This window comes from Panthera tigris, chromosome B3 (assembly GCF_018350195.1).
Source record: "Panthera tigris isolate Pti1 chromosome B3, P.tigris_Pti1_mat1.1, whole genome shotgun sequence".
NCBI classification, from domain to species: domain Eukaryota; kingdom Metazoa; phylum Chordata; class Mammalia; order Carnivora; family Felidae; genus Panthera; species Panthera tigris.
In genome coordinates this window covers 136,540,394-136,566,595 of record NC_056665.1, presented here as the reverse complement: position 1 = coordinate 136,566,595, position 26,202 = coordinate 136,540,394, and the positions used below count along the sequence as shown (strand labels likewise).

At 51.0% G+C, this 26,202-nt stretch overlaps 1 protein-coding gene across 1 annotated transcript; it reads right to left on the bottom strand.

Annotated features, from left to right (window-relative positions):
• Nucleotides 1-762: 762 nt before the first annotated feature.
• SERPINA4 (serpin family A member 4) lies at nt 763-20,551 on the bottom strand. The gene is made up of 5 exons (XM_042990465.1): nt 20,199-20,551; nt 7,651-8,316; nt 3,083-3,356; nt 2,081-2,240; nt 763-1,289 (listed from the first exon to the last, which is right to left on the bottom strand). The coding sequence occupies exons 2-5, from the start codon at nt 8,297-8,299 to the stop codon at nt 1,089-1,091; spliced, it is 1,284 nt and encodes a 427-aa protein (XP_042846399.1). The 5' UTR covers nt 8,300-8,316; nt 20,199-20,551; the 3' UTR covers nt 763-1,088.
• Nucleotides 20,552-26,202: the final 5,651 nt, after the last annotated feature.

Sequence of the window (26,202 nt, the reverse complement as noted above, 5' to 3'; positions counted from 1 at the left end):
TGCAATGTTGCGGCCCTTGATCAATCATCAGTGCGGGAGGTGGCCCTCAGCCTGTCTCTTCAGTCACCAGTGGCACCCTCCTGCCTCCAACGCACTGGCCAACAAGAATATCCACAGGGCCCTGCCTAGGAAGTGCATCTGCCCCAAATCACTGAGGTTTGGGACCAACACAGCCAGGTTCTGTCGGCCCCCCTCCTCCTGGGGGAGGGAGAGAGGTTGATTCTCTAAGGCTCTGGATGGACCCTGCTCAGAGAATTCAGCCCACACACCACGGATGTCTGAGCTGGACCACCTGGGTCAGCCCGTATTACCCAGCTGGGGAAACTGAGACCCAAGAAGGGAAGCATTTGGCGGAAGCCCTGGAGCACAGCAGTAGGAGACGGAGATATCAACACAGGCGCCCGGGCTCCAATCGCACGCTCTGTCTTCTTCTTCAGTGCATCCGTGACCATGGCCGTTGATCCTGGGGGACTGGCCACATCTCCACAGACAAAGGAGGGGGCAGTGCCTTTTGCCCCCGGGTGGCTACCCGCCTTGCTGGGCTTTCCTCATTAGGTCCCCGTGGCAGCCGCCTCGACTGGTGCTCTCCCAGCCGAGGCCCTCCCGAGCCCCCGCTCTGAAACCAGGCGTCCACCCTGCCCAGGACGGCTGGCTGCCCACATTGCTTCTCCCTTGCATACACTGGAACTTGGAACATCTCACTCCCATGTCTGGGACCAGATATGCCAGGGCCATGCAGGGCAGACCCTGAAGGGACGGGAAACGGGGATGCGTTTATTGAGTATCTACTACGTGCAAGGCACCAAACCAGGTTCCTCATAGCCATCGTTTTGTTTAATCCCTTCAACCACCTGGCGGGGTGTCTCCCACTCTCCCGGGTGGTGCTTGAAGCAGTCGGGCGACCTGCCTGAGGTCACACCGTCCCGAGGAGCTAGGTGTCCGGTCCACACGTCGCTCTCCTTCGCCAACAGCGTCTGCCCCGGACTCTTAGGATCTTCTGAATCCCTTGCTCCAACACGGAGCTGCTCACACCAAGCCCCCCAGGCCACGTCCTCCGGCTTGTAACCGAAGAGCCAGCCCTGGGAAGGCTATGGTTTCGTGGGGTTGACAACCTTGCCCAGAAAGAGGATGCTCTGGGTATCGGTGGAAAAGATCACCACAAGGAAGGGCCGGTTGAACCAGAGGGCTCCGCGACTGCGACGGGCAGACAGAAAGGTGGTGAAGCTGCCAGTGGCCGCTGCAGCCTGGGTGCCAGCCTCGTCCACCTCCAGAATGGCTTTGTGGAAACTCTGGGAAGGAAATCACAAGCGTTTGCCTCCAAGAGAACATGAGCCAGGACTCGGGGAAGCCTGGAAGAACCAGAGATCGCTGAAGATCAGCACCGCGGTTCACTGCTAGCCAAGCCACTTGTTGGGGCTATCACGGCAAGAATGTCTACACTGGGTGGGTTGTTGAGTTGGATGCCCTCTTATTTATGGAAATAATTATTTCTATCAGCAACTGAACACTCACTACGTGCCCTGGGGCACTTTGTAAATCTTCATAACCACCCTAAAAGGTTGATGCATTATGGCTGGTTGACAGATGAGGAACATAAATCCAGACCCTAGATAGCCCTTGACTGCTGTAAGGGAAGGAACCGGAGTTCAACTCTGCAACTCAAGGCTCTACCTTATAATGCACTTTTGTCTTCCTCACCGAAGTCCTAGGTCTCTTTCTCTCGTCAAAGGAATCTCTGATACACCTGGGACCAGGTCCTGGTCCCAGGTATCTGGTCCCAGCCTGGTCTGTTATCCTTTCTCTGTTTCTTTCACTTTGTCACTCTCCATTGTCATGATCTATGGAGCCCACTTGGCCGCGAGAGCTCCCTGAGGACAAGGATTGGGTGGGCACCGTATCCCCAGAGCCAAGCACCATGCCAGCATGTGGTGGGTTGGTTCCTGGAAACCCGTGCCTGTGGATGGTTGAATGACTCTCAGCCTCTGGTAGCAGAGGGAACACCCATCACCTAGAAGCTGCCAAGGGGCAGACGTTCCCCACTGCGTCTCCAGGCATCAGTGGCCACCGATGACTCACTTACCTTGGACACCTGCAGCTTTCGCTCTTCGGTGATGCCGGACAAGTCAGCCTGCTGTGAGAACACGTCCACAAAGCCCAGCATGGGCAAAATCTGATCTAAATTATAGGAGCCAGAAACGGAGAACTTGGGGAAATGCAACTCGAGCTTCCTGTAAAAGTACCTGGAGGAGATACGGGGTTAAAACTCTGGACTCAGAAACAAGCGAGGGACCCCAGCGCACTGTGCTCGCCTTGCCTGCACCCTCTAGCTGGCCCCACTCCATCTGACTTCTGCTGCCACACACACCATTTGCTCAGTGCTCCCAGGGGCTTACAGCCAGGCTCCTTTGCTTCCAGGGCCTGCTGTCTGCAGGACCTCCTCCCTTGGGAGCTCGTCTTCAGCGGAGATTGTTTTCCATGGGCATGCCAGGTGCCCAGGGAGATGCAAATCTCCCTGTGTGGCATTTTTGCCTTTGCCTGTGTTGGGGTCCTGTGGTTTTCACTTATTTGGGATCAGATGATTTCTTTGGCTAGAATTCCTCTATCCCATGAGCTGTGCGAATTTTCCGTCCACATGTGGCCTTGGGTTGAGGCCTTTTTCTTATACGTGGATGGAAACTTTTCCCACTCGTAGCCCCAGGGCGATATAAAGCTTCCTGGCTACTTCCTTAGATGGGCAGATGGAGTTTTCTTAAGTCCCTCTGTCCCAGTCATCTTGACCAGAGGTCTACGCATTCACTGCACAGGGGCAGACCCTCAGAGAGCCAAGGTCACATCACCCAGGTCTTGTGCTATATGAGGGTTGCATCTAGAACCAGGACTCTTAACTCTTAGTCTGGTTCTCTTTTCACTGATAGGGGCAAAATCTTATCTCAGATCTAAGAGGAGAGTTCATTATTTGAGGAAACCCATGGAAAGTCTTAAAGCAAATAAGAATTCCTTTGTAATTTGGCAATCACCCCCGTTTTGGGCATTGGCTTCCATCAGAAGGGTCCATTGGAAAGGCAGTGGTGCAGAAGATTACCTCTTCTGAAGCAAGCTCATCCACCTTTTTAGTATCTCTGGAGTCAAGACTTCCTCCACCTGCTTCATTTTCCCTCGGTTAGGAAGGATGAAAAGGGCCATCGCGTTTCCTTTGTAATCCATCCGCAGGACTGAGCAGGGCAAGTATTTGTCATGAAGATACCAGTGGTCCTCTGTGTCCTGCAGCATCATAGGCACCTTGACTACTGTATTCTCATCAACGTAGAAGTCTTGGGGAGTGGTCAACGAGAGAACGAATGGTTTCTCCCACAGAGCTGAAGGGAAGAAGGGAAGAAGGTACAAAGCACCTGTGGACCAACAAGCCAACCGTCCAGCCAGGAAATGCCTCTCCGACAGTCGCGGAGACCCCACCTTACTGTTTCATCACGGTGTATCATTTAGACCATTCAAAGCCTGACCTGCCTGAGACCCGGATCTCTCAGGGCTCATTTAGACTCTAAAATATGAGATACAAAGGGTATCGGCTAGGTTGTTTCCTGTCTTCGCCATTGAATTTACATGGCGGCGCTTAAATTTTTTTGCCAACCTGATGTTTATGTAATGGTAGCTCATTACGGCTTTGTAGTGCACTTTCTTGGTTAAAAATGAAGTTGAACAACCTTTTGCATGTTTACTGACCTGTTGACCATTTGTATGTTTACTGACCTGTTGACATAAAAAAAGTCCTATTTTTTTTTTTTTTTGCATCAGTGCCAGATCATGTTTTTTTTTTTCCTGTATTTGTGGAGGACTGTTTCTTAGTGATTTGTAGGAGTTCTTTCTGAACATTAGTCGTGTATCAATCGTGTGAGTTGCAAATACTTTCTCTCCCTCTCTGCCTTGTTTTTTCACTCTCTTGATGGTGGGTTTTGATGATTGAAATTTTTTTTTAAGTTTATTTATTGGTTTTTGAGAGAAAGACAGAGAGGGAGGGAGAGAGAGAGAGAGAGAGCCTGGGGCAGAGAGAGAGAGGGAAACAGAGAATCCCAAGCAGGCTCTGTGCTGTCAGTGCAGAGCCCGACATGGGGATAGAACTCAAGAACCGTGAGATCATGACCATAACCAAAACCAAAAATCAGATACTTGACTGAGCCATCCAGGCGCTTTGGTATTGAAGTTCTTTAATGAAGTGAACATATGAGTCTTTTCCTTTGTGATTAGGTCTTCTGTGTCTTGTTTAGGATAACTTTCCCTCCATATATATTATATACATATAACCTCCACATATATTATAGAGAGAGAATAGGTCTTATATTCTAGAAGCTTTAGCCTTTCCTTTTACCAAAAGCACTCTACTCCACCTGGAAGGAATACTTATGATTGATAGAAGGGAGGGGCCTAAACCCATCTGTTTCCCCCTGTGGGGACCTAGTTGTCACAGTGCCATTTTTTTGTAACCCACTTTCCCCAGTGCTCTATCACAGTGGTGAGGGGGGGATGCCAACATTGACAAATATCAAATGCCCAGGTATCTATCCACGGGGCCATTTCTGGGCTCTATTCTGGCCTCACCCTTCTGTGGAATTGGTCTATTTGTACCACCGAGTCTAAATTAATACAGATTTATGATGAGTTGGGCTCTCTGGCAGCCAAGTTTTCCCATCGTAGCTATTCATGGCCTTTTGCTTTTCTCATATACATTTTAGACTCGGCTTGTTAACTGCCACCAAAAAAAACCACAAAAAACAAAAAAACCAAAAAACCAAAAAACCAAGAAAACCTGTTAGGATTTTGATTGGGATTACATTAAATATTTAGATTTATTCATGGGAGTATCAACATCTTTACCGTATTGTCTTCCTTTCCATGACTACGATATATCAGTGTTTTTTATTTATTTTATTTTTTTAATGTTTACTTATTTTTGAGAGAGAGAGAGCAAGTAGGGGAGGGGCAGAGAGAGAGAGAGAGAGAGAGAGAGAAAGAGACACAGAATCCAAAGCAAGTTCCGGGCTCTGAGCTGTCAGCCCAGAGCCTGACGTGGGGCTCGAACTCACAGACAGCGAGACCATGACCTGAGCCCAAGTTGGACGTTTAACGGACTGAACCACCCACGCAGCCCAATGTATGAGTGTTTTTTAAAGTTGAAGTCTGCCTTAACATCTCTCAAGAGAATCTTAGCTACAGAGTACTTGTGCATCTTTTGTTTTCTTCTAGGTGCTTTTCGCTTTTGAAGATAAGCCACCATTTTTCCATTCTCTTACCATGTGACCTACAGCGAGGCCCAGGCTACATTCATGTCCCCAAAGTGTAGGGCAGATGTGTCCGTGGGCAGGATGTCTCTATCTCCCTTCTGTTTCTGGAGAACCCCTCTTTCTCATACCAACCAGCCTGAGCTAGGTTTCTTTCAGATGAGAGCACCCAAACCCTTCATTATCTGTGATCAGAGCTTTGGGTGGGTCGATGGTGTGTATTATACATTTAAATTATATTTCAAAGGGAATGGCATCAGTAGACTATTGTGCAGGCATTAGGTTAGATCTAAATAAAGTCTTCAATAGCATAAAACTACACACACACACACACACACACACACACACACACATACGAACGCATGCAAAACCTGGTGAAAACTGAGTTAGTTCCATAGATTGCACCAATGTCAATTTCCTGGTTTTGTTACCGTACTTCAAGTTATATAACATGTGATGTAGGATAACCTGCGTGGAGGGTGCATGGGATCTCTCTGTACTACTTTTGCACCGTCCTATAAGTTTGTGGCTATTGCAGAATTAAAAAGGTTTCTAAAAACGTTTTCGATGGTAGGTGACACATTCCCTGTGTAAAATGCAAGTGATAACAAATCTGGCTGGATCGTTAGTCTGGCTGGGGCTGTTTCCCAGAATTTGTTCTCTGTAGAGTCTGGGTTCAAGGTGGTCACAAGCGTGAGATGGGGAGGTAGACATGGGGCAGGCACCACACTCTGAAGATCTTCGCGGGAAGATGGAATGACGGGCAGACCTAGCGGAGCTTGTGTGCCCCGGCTTGTCCGTGCCGTTCTCCAGGTTCATCGTCCAACAGTAGCCCTCCTGACCAATGGTGTCCCCAAGCCACCACCAGGTGCCCAGCGTGGGCCTTCCACAAGTCCCCCTTACACAGACCCACTGGGGTGGCCGAAAGCACCTGGAGTATAGTATAGATCCCCGATAAGCTCCAAAATTGCACCTGCCCCCAGGACTTCACTCTGCCCCTCCCACCCTTGCTTCCTCCAGACTTTCATGTCCCCACAGTTATGCAAGGTCCAACTCCTATAGCAACCTCCTTTCCCTTACCACTTATGATGGCTTTGCTTCTCTGATGGGACACTGATGGTACACACAGCATGAAGCTGTCCTCACGTTGTGATTTCAACGGTTAACATATGTGTGTGAGTGGACGACTGGAATGAATTCAGTGAAAACGTTAACATTTTGGGTTGTCTCAGTGTGGTAGGATTAGGGGAAACTTCTTTTTTCTTTTTAAGTTTATTTATTTTGAGAGAGAGGGCAGGGGGGAATGAGCAGGGAAAGGGCAGAGACAGAAGGAGAGAGAGAGGATCCCAAGCGGGCTCCACACTGTCAGCGCAGAGCCCCACATGGGGCTCGAACTCACGAACCCTGAGATCATGACCTGAGTGGAAACCAAGAGTCAGATGCTTAAACGACTGAGCCCCCCAGGTGCCCCTGGGCAATTTCTATTTCCTTTTATACCCTTATGTGTTTTTAAGGATCTTCAAAATGAGTATAATCATTAGATTAATTATAATTGCTGTAATTATTTATCGAGTATATATAATGGTCAGGGGTCACCAAACTTCTTTTGCAAAGGGTCAGAAAGAAAGCAAATATTTTAGGCTCTGTAGCCCAGGGACAATGCATAAATGAGTGGGCGTGGCTGTGTCCCAATAAAACTTTATTAACAAACACAGGTAGCCCATCAGATGTGGCTGGGGACTGTAATTTGCCTATCTCTTTAGGCCCTCTTCTAAGGAGGACACAAATATGTGCCATGATTTGATCCTCAAAACAGAACTTCGGGGGCGCCTGGGTGGCTCAGTCGGTTAACTGTCTGACTTTGGCTCACGTCACGATCTCACGGTTCATGGGTTCGAGCCCCACGTCGGTCTCTGTGCTGACAGCTCGGAGCCTGGAGCCTGCTTCGGATTCTGTGTCTCCCTCTCTCTCTGCCTCTGCCCCACTCCTTCTCTGTCTCTGTCTCTCAAAATTAAATAAACATTAAAAAAAAACCCAGAACTTTGAAGGAGGTATTCTTCAGCAACCACCTTCCCTGTTTACACTGTTGGTAAGTGGCAGTCCTTCGTCGTGAATCCGGAAGTTCAACTTATACATTTCATACATTACCGTTACTAAAAAAAAAAATAAATAAGAAACGTATCTAAAGTTAGGAGGGTACGGAAACCTCTAAGCTACACGATCTTAAATATCTGATGCTCTCACATGAATCTTCTAAGGGTTGCTTGGCCCTATCTGACCCCATCCATGTACTTTCTCTTTTTTTTTAAACATTTAATCCATCCATAAATCAGGGGGAGAGGGGAGATAAAGGACCCACCGATGAACTGACTCTTACCTTTGAAGTAAATGTAATTCACCAGCACCATCGCGATGTCTGTGCTCAGGTCGCTGACCAAATCCACAATCTTCCCTTGAGTTTCCTCCTTGACATGGTCATTGATCAGCTGGGTGGTACCCACAGAGTCATGGAAGTTGGTGAGGAATAATTTGGAGTCATAGAAGGCCACACTGTCATTGAGAAATCCCGGAAGGATGGGCAGCTCCTGGCTCAGGAACAGGGCGCTGCCCGTGCGCATCTCCAGCCTGTCTCCGGGGAGGTGGAGGGTGTGCAGGAGGTGCCGGAAGCCCTGGTGGATGTCCGACTCAGACACCTCCGTGAGGTTGAAGCCCAGACCCTCGAGGATCTGGGTCTGGCTGTGTGAGCGGGCGCCCAGGGACAGCATGGCGTAGGAGGCGGAGATGCTCAGCGGGGAAAAGAAGATGTTGCTCCCGGGGCTCTGGGAAGCCATCAGGTGGTAGAAGCGGAGAGCAAAGACTGTATTTCCCGGGGCAATCCTGAGGCTGGGGGAGCCCTCACCTGTGCTTGGAGCTTCTGGATGGGGGCTGCCCGTGTGACCCTGGCTGTTGTGTTCAGGGAGGAGCTGGCCGTGAGATGCGACCAACAGTCCAGCCAGAAGGAGGAGCAGGTGGCTGGCAAGATGCATCTTCTGCGCTGTCAGGGCTATAGGAGAAAGAGAGTGCCCAGGCAATGCCCCAGCAGAAGCCCCAGCCCTACTGAGAAGTCGGGGAAGGGCAGGGCCCCCGGGTGACAAGTGACGGGGTCAAGTCCGGCAGATGGGCCTATGGCAGCCTAGCAAACACCCAGCCCCTTCCCAGTATGTGGTGAAGATGATATTCTGTGGGTTAACCAAGCACGATCCTTGTGCCCACCGCCTCCTGGCACTTCCTGTCCCGGTGAGCTCTGCAAAGCACTGGCCTCCGTTCTTATCGCCAGGACTCGCCAAATGACTGAATGAGGTCATTTACCTAACTGGTAAATATCTGAGCTAGAGCACGAGGCTCCAGACTCAGCCTGGGGCTCCTTTTGCCATTTGAGCTAATTTCCTCAGCCCAGTGACCCACTGCACCGAGGATGCGAATCGCCAAAGCGTTAGCCTCAACTCCACAAACATCCATGGTGTGCTTTACAGTTTGCAAAATCACTTTAATGCCATTTTGTCTGACCCTCTTACCCAGGTAGAGGTCAGGAGAACTGGCATTCTTATCTTCACTCCAGACAGATAAGATCACTGATGTTCAAAAAACTGATTCACCTGGGGTGCCTGGATGGCTCAGTCGGTTATGCGTCCGACTGTTGATATGGGCTCAGGTCAGGATCTCATGGGTGTGAGATCGAGTCTCGAGTCGGGCTCTGCACTGAGCGTGGAGCCTGTTTAAAATTATGCTCCCTCCCCAGCTCTCTCTCTCTCTCTCTGTCCCTCAAAAAAAACCCAAAAAACAAAACAAAACAAAACAAACAAAAAAACACACAAAAACAAAACAAAACAAAACAAACAAACCGCAAAAAAAACAAAGAAAAATAAACAAACAAAAACCAAAAACCAAACCAAAACAAAACAAAAAAACCTGAATGGCCCGAAGTTCTGGGAAAAGGATTGGTCTCTTCTCCTAATCAACTTAACCTACCCAAACCAGGGTGCTCGATTTTCTCCACTAAATCTGCTCGGCCGCGTCGGGTAGCCTCACTGTTATTACCTGGTTCTCAGCCCCAAATCCAGTTGCCAACCCTAACCTGGGTCTGGCCTTCCAAGACCGCACCCCCCAACCATTCAATCTTTCCGCACATCCGGCAGGCACTTCCCTCCACCTCCTAGTCTCCCCACTGCTGCGATCCTCACTCAGACCTCCAGCATCGCGCACTCAGACCAGGGGCCAGACTGCGGGCCATGTTGCAGCTCCCCAACTTGGCTGTGCCGGCTGGAAAGCAGCCACCCGCACACCCACAAGGCAGCCTAGTGTGGGGCTGGGTTCTGGTAGAGCTTTATTCATGGACGGTGAAATGTGAATTTCATATATTTTACATGTGTCACAAAATATCGTCCTCCTTTTGATTTTTTTTCAACCATTGGCAGATTTTATATTTATATTTATATTGTATCTTGATATTATACCTTGCATTCCTAGCTCAGGGGCAATACAAAAACAGGCAGGGAGCCAGATTTGACCCACAGGGCCTCATTCGAGGAGCCCTGACCTAGACCGTTGTGGCTTTCCAACTGGTCTTTCTACCCTGATTTCCACCCAGGAGTTGCGGTGGTCGCTTAAAACATACAGTGGGTCGCTTCACTCATCTACCTAACACCCATCCCCATAGCATGGCCTCCTACCAAGCTCTAACACCTTCTCCTATCCTAACCTTCAGATGCTTCTCTGGCTTTGCAGTGAGTTACCCAGAATTTCCCTCTGGCAGGAACTCTCCAAAAGCACCTGCGTCGGGAGCCAGGAGACCCGTGCGGCCTCGCGGGAGGCTGTTTCTGGCCCTCAGCCCCAGTTTCCCCACCGGTATAATGAGGAGGGTCATGTAGTGAGGTGTGGGGGTCGTTCCAGCCCCAGGGTGTGTCACTTCTAGACCTCTCCGTGTCTCAGCACCGGAAGCCTTATGTCCCAGAGCCCCCCAGTCCTGGGCAAACTAGAATGGTTGGTCACCCTCCCTTCTGAGTCTCAGATGCAGCCCTCAGCGAGTTACTCACGGTCGGTCCTGGTGTGGCCCCCCGGGCGGCTGTCTGAGAGCCAGAGGAAGCCCAGGAACATAGCCTGGGTCTATCAAGCCCAGGAGCATTGGCAAAATCCCTCGGCACCCCCGGCACCACCTACCACCTTCCCGATTAGGTAATTATTAATGAACAGGTCCGTGGGTGCAGTGTGGAGTCTCAACACAGGGAGTCTTCACTGAAAGTTGGCCCATCCCCTCCCAAGAGAACCCCCTTCCCTCTGGGGAGGGGGGCGGGGGTAGCTCCAACAGAATTTAGCCCTTGCTGTTTGCATCATGCACCAAGGTTTGCTTGGCACATGCTAAGGCCCCGGGGTCCCCTTAGTGGATGTGGTCTTCACAGGGCCCCTCACTGGCCATGTGACCTTAAGCACATCTATTCCCTTCTCTGGGTTTGTCATGCTCCCCCATTCTCCCCCCCACCTCCTGCAAAATGAAGAAGTCGGCCAAACCAGGGGCAGCAGACCCCAGTGCCTTCACGAACTTGATAAGGCTGCTTTCAGGGTGATGTGATGTGAGACTGGAGAGAGTTAGATCTCTGCAGCCATGAAAATCAATCCGGGGACCTGGGTCCTGCCCCGGCCCCCCCGTATACAATCTTGGACTATGCGATTGCTGAGGAACCTCCCAGCTTTAAAGCTACAGGGTTCTGTGATGGAACCCTCCGAGATGCCACATGTTGACCTTTAAGGAGAGTGCGGCCCAGGGGCAAGGGTGGCATGGGGTGGGAGCAAACCCCTCCTTGGGCCAGGACTCCAATTGCACATTTTTCTTTCTCATTAGGGATCTCGAAGCTGCTTTATTTCCAGCAAGCAGTGAGCCTCAACACTCTTGGACCATTTTGGGGCAATTGAATGTGTAAAGGACGTGTGGCTGTTTCTCAAGCCCACTGGGGAAGGAAGCAATATGGCCACTGATATTCTGAATGGGGTGCCCTTGACATTCAGGCTTCCCCCAGGAAGCTTCTCTGAATGTGTCCAGATCCTCGGGGGCTTTAACTTGAGTGGAATATACACCATTGAGTAACAAGATGGGGCTGGGAGTCCTGATCTGGGCAGACCACAGAGCGGTAGAGTGGGTTCACGCACAGGCTTGGACCCAGCTGCCCCGAGGTTCAGGGGCATGTCCAAGTTCACACGACAGAAGCGCGTCAACACCAGGGCAACAGAGGAACTTGCCGTGCCGATAAGAGTTCACTTGCTTCCTCCTCTCTCACCACACACGTGCACGCGCCCCCCTGAGGGACTATCCTTATCCCATTTTGCAGATAAGGAAATGAAAGCCCAGAGAAGTTGCTAGCTCACATTCCAGAGTTAGACTGAAGCCCGTGTTCTTCCTCTGTTTGGACAAACCTGCCTTGCTTCTAGAATAGCCAGTCCAGTTTTGCTCTCCACTGAGACGCACGTGCTAGAACACGTGTGCACAGTAGGTGCTCCATCGAGGCTCGCTGAGTCAAATGAAGGGAGGAAAGATGGTTGTCGGTTCATGAGGGTGAAAATAAATTATTCCCTTTCCAGAGTCAACAGTTTGGGTCTTGCTTCCTTAGCCTGGTTTCTGCACTGAGTTAGAGCCCCAAGCGGTGGATTACAGCTGGAGGGACAGGTGGCCTGACCCCGCTGGGAGCGCGTGGAGACTGCCCTTTGGTTCCTGGACCTGCCCCTGCCCCCGGCTCTGAAGTCAGACAGGAGGCTGTTGCCGCTGAGCTGGTTAACCCTGGGCAAGTCGCTCCACCTCTCTGGAGCTCGCTTTCCTCGCCTGTCAAAGGAGGAGCCATCGCTGAGTGGAAAGGCAGACGTGAGGGGACCCATATCATCGATGTGCTGCACACCGGTCCGGCTCAACGGAGCTTCCTTCTTCCCTGCCTGCTTCTTGCAGGGGTGACAAAAGCAGGGACTGTGGGGGCTCAATCCCGGCCCCACCGCCCGCTAAGTTACTTCCTTTGCTTCTCATCTGTAAGCTGAGGGCAATAATCGTTCCAGATCTCGGGGTTGTCATGAGAAGTCAGTAAATTCACGTCTGCAAAGTGTTTAGAGTAAGTTTTGGCAATAGTAAGTGCAACGTAAGTGTGAGTGATTCATTTATCCCTAAATGTGCAAATATGGCTAAATCAGTCTTTTTTTATATAAATTAAAAAATTTTAATGTTTATTTTTGAGACAGAGACAGACAGAGTGTGAGAGGGGGAGGGGCAGAGAGAGAGGGAGACACAGAATCCGAAGCAGGCTCCAGGCTCCGAGCTGTCAGCACAGAGCCCGACGCGGGGCTCGAACTCATGAACTGTGAAATCATGACCTGAGCCAAAGTCGAACGCTTAACTGACCGAGCCACCCAGGTGACCCAGTGTTTATTTCTTTTTTTTCTTTTTTTTTTAAATGTTTATGTATTTTTGAGACAGAGAGAGACAGAGCATGAACAGGGGAGGGGCAGAGAGAGAGGGAGACACAGAATCTGAAACAGGCTCCAGGCTCCGAGCTGTCAGCACAGAGCCCGACGTGGGGCTCAAACTCATGGACCGCGAGATCATGACCTGAGCCGAGGTCGGAAGCTTAACCCACTGGGCCACCCAGGCGCCCCCGCTACATCAGTCTTTTTAAACATTTTTTGCATTGTGGTCCTGACAGAGTATCTCGAGAAAGCCTTGGACTCTCCCTAAAATATGCACTTGCTTGCAAATTTTACAATTTAGGGAGTTTCTTGAATTGCTCATCGTCCTTGTGGTCCCTGTGTGCCAGGGTTGCTGTTTTCTCCCACAGAAAACATCCTGCGTCAGGGAAAGATGGAAAGGACCTTCAGATCCTTAAAGGAGTCACCCCCGAGGGCACGGAGGATGGGGACGGAGGCCGGCAACCCTGGCGGCAGACTGGGCTCGGCCACAAGCTCAGAGCTCACTCCCGCCCAGTATCTGGCTGCTTGCTGTCCTTAGGCCTCTGGGTGGGCTTACGGACTGTGAAAACCTTGCACGTCATACCCTGGAAGGCCAGGAGTTTCACATTAACCATCCGTGAGGCCCCAAAGAGCAACAGATCGTGTCACAGTGAGATTTGTATCTCTGTATCAGAACAAGACTGGCTTAGAGAAGATGCCTCGTGGAAGTGTATGAACAAACAGACGAATGAATGAATGGACAGCCGTAGGGGCAGGGGTGAGGCTGTCGAGGGGAGGCTACTTTCCCAGCATCTTGAGCAGCAGCCTGAGCTGTACATGATCATGAGGCTCACTCCCTGGGGACCCTCCCTCTGTCACTTTGCGGCTTGAGACCCAGTCTTCTGTGGATGTCCTGGTTTCCCAATCCAGCACGGGTGTGGACAGCTTAAGCTGTCCTTCCTCCTAACCACCCCCAACCCCTTTCGCATTCTCTGGACTTGAGGGGAAGCCAGGATGTTGTCCTTCAAAAGGCTGTCATCGTTTTTAAGTTGATTGTCAATGTAATATGCAGGCTATGAAAAATCTGGGAACGTACAAAGTCTAAAGAAGAATATAAAATCATTGGTAAGCCTGTCATTCAGCTATAGCTAGATTGAATTTATTTATTTCCAGTCTTTTTTTTTTTTTTAAATGGGTACAGGCACATACAGAATATCAACAATGAGGCCCTTCCAGTCTTGGTTTTGACAGAAGCGCGAAGATAATGAATGTTACAGTCCAGAGGACCCCCTGCCTTGCAAAAATTTCACAAAAAAGGTGGCTGAGCACTGGTCTCTTGACTCTTCAATGCTTTCCTGGCACGAAGGAGGATTTAGAAGCGGGCAGAAGGTGGAGAATTACAGAGAGAAGGGAGGGGAGCAGGGGGACGGCCTCCCCTGGGACCCTGTCGAGAATGACGGGCTCATGGTCCCAGGGCCAGCATGGTTACATTCTAGTGAGGGCCCCCCTCCTGATTCACATTGTGCCTCACATGATGAAGGGCAACAGATTTCTCTGAAGCCTCACTTTTTTTTTTATGTTTATTTATTTCTAAGAGAGAGAGTAAGACAAAGCGTGAGTGGGGGAGGGCCAGAGAGAGGGAGACACAGAATCGGAAGCAGGCTCCAGGCTCCGAGCTGCCAGCACAGAGCCTGACGCGGGGCTCGAACTCACGGACCGCGAGATCATGACCTGAGCCGAAGTCGGACGCCCAGCCGACTGAGCCACCCAGGCGCCCCTCTGAAACCTCACTTTTAAGCACACTGATCCCATTCGTAAGGGCGCCACCCTCCTGACCTAATCACCTCCCAAAGATCTCACCTCCTAAGACCATCATCTTTGGGAGCTAAGATTTCAACCCGTGAATTTGGGGGTGGGGGGAGTCACAAACATTCAGACCACAGAAAGGACCTTTAAGGGGGGCACTCATAAAACACAATGCGTACCCCTGTTGTTAGGGGGCCCCGGTGGATGGACACCTGCTGCCTGTCTGGAAAACGTGGAAGGTGCAGGCGGGCTGCTCAGACATCCTGCGGACTCACCGCATCTATTTCCCTGTCCCCCTCTGACCCACCACCTTGTGCCTGGCTTTGAGATATGTGGGTCCACATGCATGGGGGTCGCGTATTGTAGGGTAACAAACCACCCCAGATGTAGAGCAGTAGTCGTTGAAACCACAGCATCCCATGTCCCCCAAAGAGACTCTGGGCTCTTTGGAAACCGGGACAGGATTTTACTGATTTTTCCCTCTGCGTCTGTCGCCTTCCCTCTAACGTTCAATGCTCAGCCCAGGGAGCATCCCTGGGAAGAGCATCCCTCTTCCTAGGGATCCCACGAAGTGTGCTTTCTCCCATCAACTGGGAGATCGAGTGGAGGCCAGGAGGGATTAAGTGTCTCGCTTAAGGTCACACAGCTAGTACATGGGAGAGCTGGGGTTTGAACCCGGGGATATCTGGTTCCAAAGCCCAACACCGTAGCCTCTACTTTCTTTCTTTTTTTTTTTTAATGTAAATTAATATTTATTTATTTATTTTAGAGGGAGAGTGTGTGTATGTGAACAGGGGAGGGGCACAGAGATTGGAAGAGAGAGAACCACAAGCAGGTTCCGTGTTCAGTGCAGAGCCCAACGCGGGGCTCCATCTCATGACCCTGAGATCATGACCCGAACTGATATCAAAAGTCGGATGCTTAACCGACTGAGCCACCCAGGAGCCCCCCGCAGCCTCCACTCTGGCCTCTATTAGAAACGGGATGGTTTAATCTCAGCCCACAACACCCCCCACTTTCCCCTCCAAAGGAACAGGGCTTTCTTTAACCAGGGGATGCTGGGAGTGAGAGCCTCTGAGGGTGAGATTGTGTGCGAACCTGGCCCTGCTACTTCCTGAAGCCACACTCAAGGTCACAGGCTGGATGGAGACAGCTGCCCACATAGGCCGCTGGGAAACTGACCGATTCGCTGCTTTTTGCCCAAGACCAACATCGCTCAAAATATGGGTTCGGGTCCTCCATGAGCGGGTGCTTGTTAAAAGCGAAGAACCACAGGCTTTCCCTCAAGTTTCCTGAATCAGAGTCATGGGGCTGGCATCGGGTGGGTGGAGGAATTGCGTTTTAAGGAGCTCCCCCAAGAAGTCTTGCAAAAAATCACCCTCTGCCCGGAAGCGAGGGCTTCGCGGGGCCCGGTTCCCGCAGTTTGCCGTTCGACCACCAGAGGGCGCGCCACCACTTCTTAATCGCAGTGGCGTCTCCAGGGTCAGGCATTCCTGTAACCCTCTACTCCGGGGCTTTGGGTGACAAAGGGGAGGTTTGTGTTTAAGACAGTACAGCGGACCCTCCGCTGTCACGAAAGAGCTTTAAAGCTAGCTCATCCAGCCAAACACCTCCTCTTGCAGAAAGGGATGCAACTTGCCCAAAGCAAGTAAATGACAGAACTGGGCTCAGAAAACAAGGCACACCTCTGCGCTCCCCTCCCCTCCCCTCCGAGCTCAGGCTTGCTCGGGGCTGGAAGAGAAACAGAAACACCCACGGGTCCTTGCATTCACCCGTCCATTCACTTGCTCAGTCGTTCCAGCTATTTACTGAGCTCCATCGTTAGGAGCAACATCACTCTGTCCTCCTTTGAGGGGGCTGGAGAGGGTGAGCCCAACACCCGGCTGTAGCCACCCCACAACACGCGGTTCCGAAGGGGAAGTTCAGGAGTTAGCATTGACCGTATGGGGATTTGCTCTCGCCAGGGGCAGCGAGGGGAGGTTAGGAGGGGTTTCCCGAGGAACGGACACTTGGGCCAAGAGCGGATGAGGAGGTGCCAAGTGAAAGCAGGGGGGTGCCGTGCGGAAGACGGTTCCAGAAAGGGGAACAGCACGTGCGATGTCTTGCAGAAGAAGGGAGCCTGGAATGAGGACAGATGCAAAGATGCCGGTGTGCCCCGGGGGGGGGGGGGGGTCAGGACATGAAAGGCAGGCTGGTGGGAAAGGACAGGGACGGGTAGGAATCGGGGACTCGCAGGTGCATAGGATACAACCTCGATCCCAGGGTCCAGGAGACAAGGTCTGACCAGGAGCAGGCACTAACAGGAGACGGCTCCGGGCAAGGTCACAAGCCACAGAGCAAGGGATTGGAAGGGGGACACGGCGGGGGGGAGGGGCAGGCTTCATGGAGGAGATGACATTTGGGTGGATCCCCGTTCGGTTTGATTTAAGGGCTTTTGGCTCCTTTCTCTGACTTCACAGTGTGCAGCTGTCATCCTAGCCGTGAGGATTTTCTGTCTGATCCCGAGCAGATTATTCCAGAAGGTAGAAGTCATTCTGAACGGAGAGGGAAGGGAGGGCATGAGGGTTTCTTGTTTTCAAGGGCCAGCTGGGTCCTCCAAACTCTGTCTCTCTCCCCACCATGGCTCCAGCCCCCCAGGCTCTTCTACAAGCACCGTTCTCTACAGCTCGGAGCAAAGTTTAGGCTTTGAGGCACCTGCCCATGAGCCTCTTCATCCCTCAGCTCAGAGATCTCTGGATCTCAGCACTTTAGGGCCGAGGAAATGGGGAAATGAGAAGGAATGGGTTTTATAAATGATTGGGCAGATGTAGAGGATTGACAGCAGGCTCTTGTAATAGAGTCTGACTCCATTTTTTTGTGACTTCTACAATATTATTATTATTATTTTTTTGCCGTAGCCTGATATCCATAGGTTTTTTTTTTCTCCTTTTTATTTATATTCAGGTTAGTTAACATACTGTGCAGTCTTGCCCTCAGGAATAGGACCTGGTGATTCATCTCTTACATATAACACCCAGTGCTCGTCCCCAAAAGTGCCCTCCTTAATGCCCCTCGTGCATGTAGCCCATCCCCCCGCCCACTCCCGCCTCCAGCAACCCTGATGTTTGGCTGCTGGTGGCCCTTAAGCCTCACCCCGCCCTCGCCCTTCTGCCCCCTTCCGGGCGAGTTGATGAAAAAGCCCATTGGTTTGCCTGGGAACCCTCACCCAGCTCACCCACCAACCACCGTCAAAACCCCAAGCCCAGCCTTCAGTCTTACTTTCTCAAGCCACTTCTGGACCATCCTGGGAGCCTGCCCCGCTCGCCCCAGAAAGTCTCATTGTGTGAGTGGTAACCTTTCTATGCCCCCTGTGTGTACGTGTCGTGTCATCATTCAACGTCCATACAAAATTTTAGTTGGGGGAGGTCGAATTAAAGTAGGGGCCGAACCGTGTGTCCCCCACCCCGTCACATGTTGAAGGCCCAACTCCCCCTCCAGTGCCCAGAATGTAACTTTTGAGACAGGGTCTTAAAAGAGCTAATTAAGTTAATATGAGGTCATTAGGACGGGCCCTAATCCAATGCGAGTGGTGTCCCTATAAGAGGAGATCAGAACACAGATGTGCTCAGGGGGAGAAAGCCGTGTGAACATACAGCAGGAAGACGGCCATCTGCAAGCCAAGGGGAGGGATCTTGAGTAACCGTGTTCCTCACGGCCCTCAGAAAGAACCGACACCGTTGACCCCGGGGCTTGGACTTTCAGCCCACAGAGCAGTGAGACAATGAATACCTGTTGTTTAAGCCCCCAGATCTGTGGTGCTCTGTGACGGCAGCTGAAGCTGGCTAGGACAGAGTCTATCCCTCCTCTGGTTCTCAACAACCCCCTTCTCTAGGGTTTTCCCCCAACACACGGGAAGGTCCTCGGTGCCTCTGCCCCTCAGGCTGAGACCGATGACGCAACTGAGCGAAAGGCACCAAGTCCCTCCTGTGGTCTGGTTGTTCCACATGATGTTGGATTCCATGAGGTTCTCTGACAGCCTTGCAATCCTTTGTTTATGAAACCCGAAGTGTCCTAAGTCCCTTGGCAATCAACAGGGGTGTAACTAGCACAGTTATCAACACACTTGACAAATAAAGAGATGATATTCTCTTAAGTTGGGCTGACATTCTCTGTCAATTTTGTCCTTAGCGTAAGTGTGTTCGATAAGCCCATCCTTTATTGCTTAGCCATCATCTGGCTCGTGCGCCGTGTGAATAATCACACTCGTCAAGGTAGTAGCCTAGGGTGGGGCGCTACCCCATGTGCCTGGGGCATAACAATCTGGGTTCTTCAAGCAGGGCCTGCGACGGGACCAGTCCCTGTGGTGAATTCAATATGGCGTCAAAGTCTTTCCTGGTCCTCCCATCCGGAAGTGGAGGCTGCCTCTCCTCCTGAGTGAGGGATTCCCTTGTGACTTGTCTTAACATGGAGGCAAAAGTGGTGCTTTGTAAACTCCCGAGGGTGAGCCTTGACACTGGCAGCTTCTGCTTTCACATGCTAGAACGTTCCTTCTTGAAAACCAGCTACCATGTGAGACTCCCTGGGACCACCATGTTGTCAGGAAGCCCAAGCCAACCAGTGGAGACAGAGGTCCTAGGACGGAGGCTCCAGACATGCAGATGACCCTTCCGGCCCAGCCCAGACAGGGTCTGAGGGCATCCGAGTGAATGACCCCGGCCAGCACCACATAGAGCAGAAGACCCGCGCTGGCTGACCGCTGCCTGAACTCCCAGCCCACTGAACCCGGCGCAGATCAAGTGATCGTCGTTTTCAGCCACTGAGGTTTGGGGTCGTTGGTGACATGGACAGTGGATGTTCCAAACAGTCCCAGACTTAAGAGTTTTCTTTTATTATTTATTATTTATTAAGTGTATGTATTTATTTTGAGAGAGAGACAGAGCCAGCAGGGGAGTTGCAGAGAGGGAGAGGGAGAGAGAGAATCCCACGCAGGCTCCACACTGTCAGCCTGACAGAGCCCGATGCGGGGCTCAAACTCACGAAGCGCGAGATCATGACCCGAGCTGAAGCCAAGAGTCAGATGCCTAACCGACCGAGCCACCCAGGCGCCCTATGAGCTGTAGGATTTTTAGCCACAACCCGGGTCTCTACGCACTAGGTGCCAGTAGCTCGTCAGGTGTGACCACCCAAAATGTCTCCAGAGATGGCCACATGTCCCCAGGGAGGCAGAATTGTCCCCTTTTGGGACATGCTGGCGTAGAGGAGCCTGCAGTTTTTCCCCTCAGGACCCTTCTCGCCTTGGTTTCTGGCCTAACTTGTGAATCTTCTACGAAGCACACAACGCAAGTCTCAACCTTCTCTCTTGTCCAGCCGTTTCCCCAGGCGGAGCCTCTGGGCACCCATCTTCCAGATGTGTTTGCATCGCTGATGGGAGGGTTGCCAGCAGATGGCACAGAAACGCATCCGAGCCCTTCAAGGACCTGGAGTCGTTCCGTGTGTCCTGCCTAAACTCTGAGAACCAGATAATGTTGGGGCCGAGAGGCGCTTCAGTGCCCTGGTTCTCGATCTGGGGTGAGCGCGCCCCCTAGGGGACATCAGGCAGTGTCTTTGAGACGCACGGGGTGGTCACAGATGGGGGGATTGGGTGCCACGGGCTTGTAGTGGGTAGAGACCGGAGAGAGACCTTACCGTGCACAGGAAAGAGCCCATCACGAAGAACGTCGGTCGTGCCATGGCGGAGAAACCCTGGTTTATGATGGGTCAACAAGGGGTAGCGTGACTGTAGGCCGACGTGCCACCACGGTTATGAGATGGGATGAGAGGTCTCTATGATGAAGCTCTGCGAGTCCAGCAGGAATGTTCTGGAAGAGTTGGCTGAACTGGGCTGAATCGGTCCTTTCACGCCTAAAGATGGGCTATCGGTGCATCTTGGCACTGGCTTCCGACCAGCTCCTAGTGGCTGCTTGGAGCTCTGGTCTGAGCTGATCTTAGGATAGATATTAGAATACAGGTTGGGAAGCAACAGATACCCTTGGAGAGGATTTTTCTTGTAATTCCTAAATCCTCTGGATTGACTCGTGGCAAACGGACCAGCACGGGAATGCACGCGGTATGTTACGTTGTTGCAGGATGGAGACCACGTTGCTCACCAGAATGACTCTTCTGGGGAATTTTGTCCTTGAGGAGGCCCTGGGCAAGCGTCTCTGGGCTCCGGCTCCAGGCTGGCCAGTCCAATTGTGCCGTCTCTGTGCCCCCCCCCCTTTTTCCTTGCTCACCCCTCCATCTGTGGTGCCTTTGAAGCCAGCGTCCCAGTATATTCTGACTTCAGCCTTCGCCTCTGCTCCGCTTGGCCAAGTGCTGTCACCAGTGCGAGCTTCGACCTGCTCATCTGCAAAATGGGAGTGATGATACTCCCCTCGCAGCTCCGATGGACGTATTTCTTTGTTTTTAATGTTTATTTTCTTTTTGACAGAGACATAGTGTGAACAGGGGAGGGGCAGAGAAAGAGGGAGACACAGAATCCGAAGCAGGCTCCGGGCTCCGAGCTGTCCGCCCAGAGCCCGACGCGGGGCTCCAACCCACAGACCGCGAGATCATGACCTGAACCGAAGTCGGACGCTTAACCGACGGAGCCACCCGGGCGCCCCTGTTGGACGTATCTCTTGAGATAACGGGTGGGAAGGTGTTTCCTAAATTTTGAAGAGCTGAACACCTGCCAGGAGTCGATTGCGAACCGAACAGCAAATTAGATGATGTTGTCACGCTGTCCCGGTGACAAGCATGATGGCGAGGCTTTTGTTGCTTGTTTGTCTTTGTTCCCTCATCCCCCCAAGGCCCCGAGGCTGATAAACCTTTGGAACTTTTAGCCTCAGCCCCCTGCTGCCCTCCCTTGATTGTGTCTGTTACATTTTTACCAGACAAAGGCGGCCTTGGCTGGATGAACTTTTCTGGGGAACGCGATTGCAACAGCGGTTGACCTAGGTTTCCCCAGCTTCCCGGCTTCACTCCTTCACTCCTTCTGCACGTCTTCACTCCCGTCTGATCCGCACCCTTGGCTCCCGCCCCCCACCCACAGCATCCGTGGGTCTGACCCCCTGAGCTGGCAGGGGTGCCCATGGCAGCTCCCTTATGCCCACCGGGGGGTTCTTGGCACCGTGCCTTGATCCAGAGACAGGACCCTTAGCTGGCACCACGTTCCCGAAGGCATGCTAAGCCCCACATGGGGACTGGCTGACTGATTCCAACCCTCTGGGGAAACTGAGGCACAGAGAGGTTGGTGAGGATTCACGAACCAGGCCGGATTAGAGCCCGTTCCCTCATTCTCTCTCTCTGTTTCTCTCTCTCTCTCTCTCTCTCTCTCTGCCAAGGGTTTCTGGGGCCACATTGCTTTCCTTTGCCAGGGTGGGGCCGAGATAACAGAGTTGGGGAAGGAAGCAGGGACAGGAGGTGAAGGGGGCATTTGGGAGGCTCATCAAAGAACCAGAGAATGGGTGACTGCCCGGCAGAAACAGAGCCAGGGAGACTGTCAGGGGCACAGTGCAGGCCCCTCTGGGGAGCAGGCGTGGGAACAGCCAGTATCTGGAACCAGCCCAGGCTTCTGGAAGAGGTGGGTTCTTCAGAGCCTACAGAACTCAGCTCTATTGCCAAACAACTGGTGACAGTTTAAATGTCTCGGCTGCCTGAGCTCCAGAGTCCTCATGTATAAGTGGGGACACCTCCCCCACGAGGCTATTAGGAGTAGCTTCGATCATGTACATAACCCGCCGGCACATAGTAGGTGCTCAATTAATGTCACTCTCCTCGTGTCACACCCCGGGGTTGCTTTAAAAGAAGAATAGAATCTAGAATAAGGGAGATGAAGCCCCCCATTTTCTGCCCGTTTCCAGCCTGGCCTGGAGCCAAGGTTCCCGTAGAGCGTGCCCCCTCCTGCAGGTATGGACAAGGGGACCATGGCCTGAGAATACAGACAGGGGTGACGAGCGTTCTTGGGATTGTGTCCTGAAGCCTGGGTAAGGAGAAGGTGCCACTGACGTCGGACAAGAGGTGATACAGGCACGTGCTGAGGTGCAACCTGAGATGCCTGAAGGCCAGTCAGCCATGCGCTCAGCCAATACTTACCCAGTGCATCTATGTGCCAGCAGCATGCAGAGATCTGGGGACACAAGGCCAGGCACGGCCCTCTTTCCCAAGGAGCTTGAAGACTTCCCAGTGTTTGGGAAGGGGTAGGCTTTGCCACTCCCATGTCCGATGACGTCTCGTTTCACGTGAGATGATACCCAGAGTCCTAACGTTGACCCGGAGGACACACAACGACCAGGCTCCCCCCTACTTTGCGGCTTCACCTCCTACTGCCGCCTTCCCTTCGCTTGTGTCCCTCCAGCCTCACTATTCTTCTTTCCGTTCCTCCAGAATGCTAAGCTTAGTCATGCCTCAGGGCCTTTGCACATCCGTCCTATTCCCCCTGCCAGGAGAACACTTCCAAGGTAGATCCTTCTTGTCATGCAGGTCTCTGCTCAAATACAATGTCCTCAAGGGAGGGCCTCGGTGACACTCCATAGAAAGCTTTCTCCACCTTCTGCCCGTGGTCACTGCAAATCACATGGCACCATGAAGTCCCCTGAGGCAATGATGCCTACCTGAAATCATTGCACCCATTTTTCTGTTTGCTGTCCATCTTGCCCCGCTGGAATGTAGCTTTCATGAGAGCTGGTCCCCCCCACCCCCCATACAGTACGAGGGTGTTAAAGCAAAGTGTGCAAGATGATCCACTGGCGGGGGCGGGGGAAGAAGAAAAACTAGAACTTTGTTTAGTTTTTATACAGAATATATTACCCAGGGGTTAACCGGTAAGGAACACTAGCAAATGGGTAACCCACCTAAAGAGAGTCCTGCGAGAAGCTGTGGATTCTGCAAAGAGAACTGTCCCAACAGAAAATGGCAGAACCGACATGTCTTGCACTAGAGGCGGCCATATATAGTTGTGCAGGTTGTGCACTGCACAGAGGCACCCAAGCAGGAGGCGAGTGGGGCCTGAAATCCCACCTATACCCCTCTGGCCAGTTCTTCCTGCCACATGTGGGGCTGTGTCCGCCTGGATGGAACACCTTCCCCGCACTCGCACAAAGGCTGCTGTGGTCTCCCCCTGGCCTGCACATCCTCCTGGTACTGGCTGCCATCAGCCCCGCTGCAAGGGACTTTGGCGGCCAAGCCACATCCCATAAGGAACCAGCCAAAGTGCTCAAGAGGCCACAGAGACCATCTGAAGCACAGGTTGACAACCACGGTTAGTAACTACGCCAGGCCTGTCCTGGAGACCCCGCCCGCCCACTGCCTCTCCTCTTGTAGGAATACCCACGTGCCCAGCAAAAAAGCTCCATTTCCGCCTCTCCGTACTACTGAGGATGAGCACTGGGGCAGAAATGTAGCTAAAGAGAAACAGTGAGACCTCTTCTAAGGATTTTTGGAGAACTCTCTTTTTCTCACATAGGCAGTACCCCTCCCCCTTATGGCTTCCTCCTCCTTCTGGAATGCAGATGTGCTGACCAGTGATGTGGCCGCTGTATCGTCATCGTGAGAGAAAGGGCAAGACGGTGGTAGAGACTCGTCCTGACATCTTTGAGCTGCTGAGACAGTGCCAGGAACTGTCATCTTTCTGTTAGGTGAGAAAAAGCAACCCTCTAATCTGTTCAAGCAGGGGTGTGTTGGGGGTCAGGTTTTGTGTTACTTGTAGCTGAACGCAGTTCTGGCAAATTCACCCCTCAGTGAGTATCGTGCCTTGAAATGTTAGCTTTAAGAGTACGGAATGATCCCAGTTAGTTTAAGAACTAAGACCCATCTGTAAATTTCTGCAGCGGTGTCCAAGATCATGTGTCGCTCAGTCTGGAACATTACAAAATGGTATTCATTTCGACAGCACATTTGAGAAATCTCCTTAAACACTTTGCATTGAGGTGTAACACACATATAGAAACAAGCAAATACGACGAACGCATGGCTCATTAATTACTCACAAAATGAACACATCCGAATGGGCAGGACCCAGATCAGGAAAAAGAATATGACCATCTTTATGGGGGAAGCCTCTTTCTATCTTTCTTTCTTAATAGCGAAAACAAAAAGACGCATATTGTTGGTCATAGTAAAAATGATTCAAATAATATAGCGAAAACCACAGGATAGCAGTGAACTCATCTGTCAGCAAACACTGTTTAGTGAATGAGGTAAAACGTTGCTGAAGATCCAAAACGGAGATTGACTAGAAGAAACTCCTCACGTGGGTGGTTTGCTTATGGTTGGATGACGACACTGAGTCTAATATGTCTCAAATTAGCAGGTTTGCTACATTCTTAGATCCTGTGGCAGCAACAAAGTGTATCTTAAAAAATGATTGGTTTTTGGTGAAATTCTAAGGGAAAAATGTACCGAAGAATATGTATTTTTCAACACTTCATTATTAAGTCACAACAGTATTTTTATGGGAAAAGAGTGTAGGCACGGGCACATATCCATTTGGACTAGAATATGCAAAGGATTCTAAGGTATGTTTATAAAAGCAGCATCATATATGAAACTCTTCCCTTATATTCTTGGGCAAGCAAGCTATATTACTGATGTGTTGAATTTTACACAAAAAAAAAACTCTGTAATTTTTTACATTAAGATACAGAGTCATTCCAAGTGTCTTGATTTGAAAGATACTGTCAATATAATGAGTTTTGTAAAAAGAGCATCTCACATTGTATCTTTACAAGATGAAGAATTATGTTGAAAGCCCTTAAAAGTGCTGCTCTAAACATTGGGGTCCAAGTGCCCCTATGCATCAGCACTCCCGGATCCCTCGGGTAAATTCCTAGCAGAGCTATGGCCGGGCAATGAGAAAGAAGGAAATCTGGCCTTTTGTAGCAACGTGGATGGAACTGGAGAGTGTGATGCTAAGTGAAATAAGTCAGACGGAGAAAGACAGACACCATATGTGTTCACTCCGGTTCTTAAAGATACGTTGCATATTTTGTTGCGTTTACTAGTATAGGTGTTTTCAAATTTGTTGACTTTATTTTGTTTTTGCAACAAGAAATGGATCTCCTTTCCAAGTGGATTTATTTCTAAAAAAAAGGTTTCTTCTATATAAAAGGAATTTTAATTATAAGTGAGACAGTAACTGTTTTCAAAAGACCAAACAAACAAAAACCAGGCTCACTCTTTGAATATTCTTTTTTTAAACTGGTATACGGAAAGAGTTCTATTGTTAATTAATGTTGGAAGCCCTGTAAACCTGTCACTTATAAAAATTCTCATATATCTGTAAACTTGAAAAAGCTTGGCAATAGATTTTTTAATCTGTTTAAAAATATTTTCTAAATAAAGAGTTCCAGGGATTTGGGTTTTTTTTTTATTTTTTTTTTAATGTTTATTTATTTTTGAGAGAAGGAGAGTACACGAGCAGGGGAGGGGCAGAGAGAGAGGGAGACACAGAATCTGAAGCAGGCTCCAGGCTCTGAGTGGTCAGCACAGAGCCCGACACGGGGCTCGAACTCACAGACCGTGAGATCATGACCTGAGCCGAAGTCGGACACTCAACCGACTGAGCCACCCAGGCGCCCCAGAGTTCGGGAGTTTGAAGTGAAGGTGGGCTGTTAGGTCTGCCGCCCCCCTCCCGGAAAGATGCTGTGTTGACCCTGAACACTCAAATGTG

What these genes read in the sequence shown, in the direction of transcription:
- SERPINA4 (XM_042990465.1), bottom strand. Translation starts at nt 8,299, where the DNA reads ATGCATCTTGCCAGCCACCTGCTCCTCCTTCTGGCTGGACTGTTGGTC. An exon ending in ATGAGCTTGCTTCAGAAGAG is followed by an intron (nt 2,241 to 3,082) that starts GTAATCTTCTGC and finishes TATCTCCTCCAG; the next exon opens with GTACTTTTACAGGAAGCTCG. An exon ending in GAAAGCTGCAGGTGTCCAAG is followed by an intron (nt 1,290 to 2,080) that starts GTAAGTGAGTCA and finishes TTTCCTTCCCAG; the next exon opens with AGTTTCCACAAAGCCATTCT.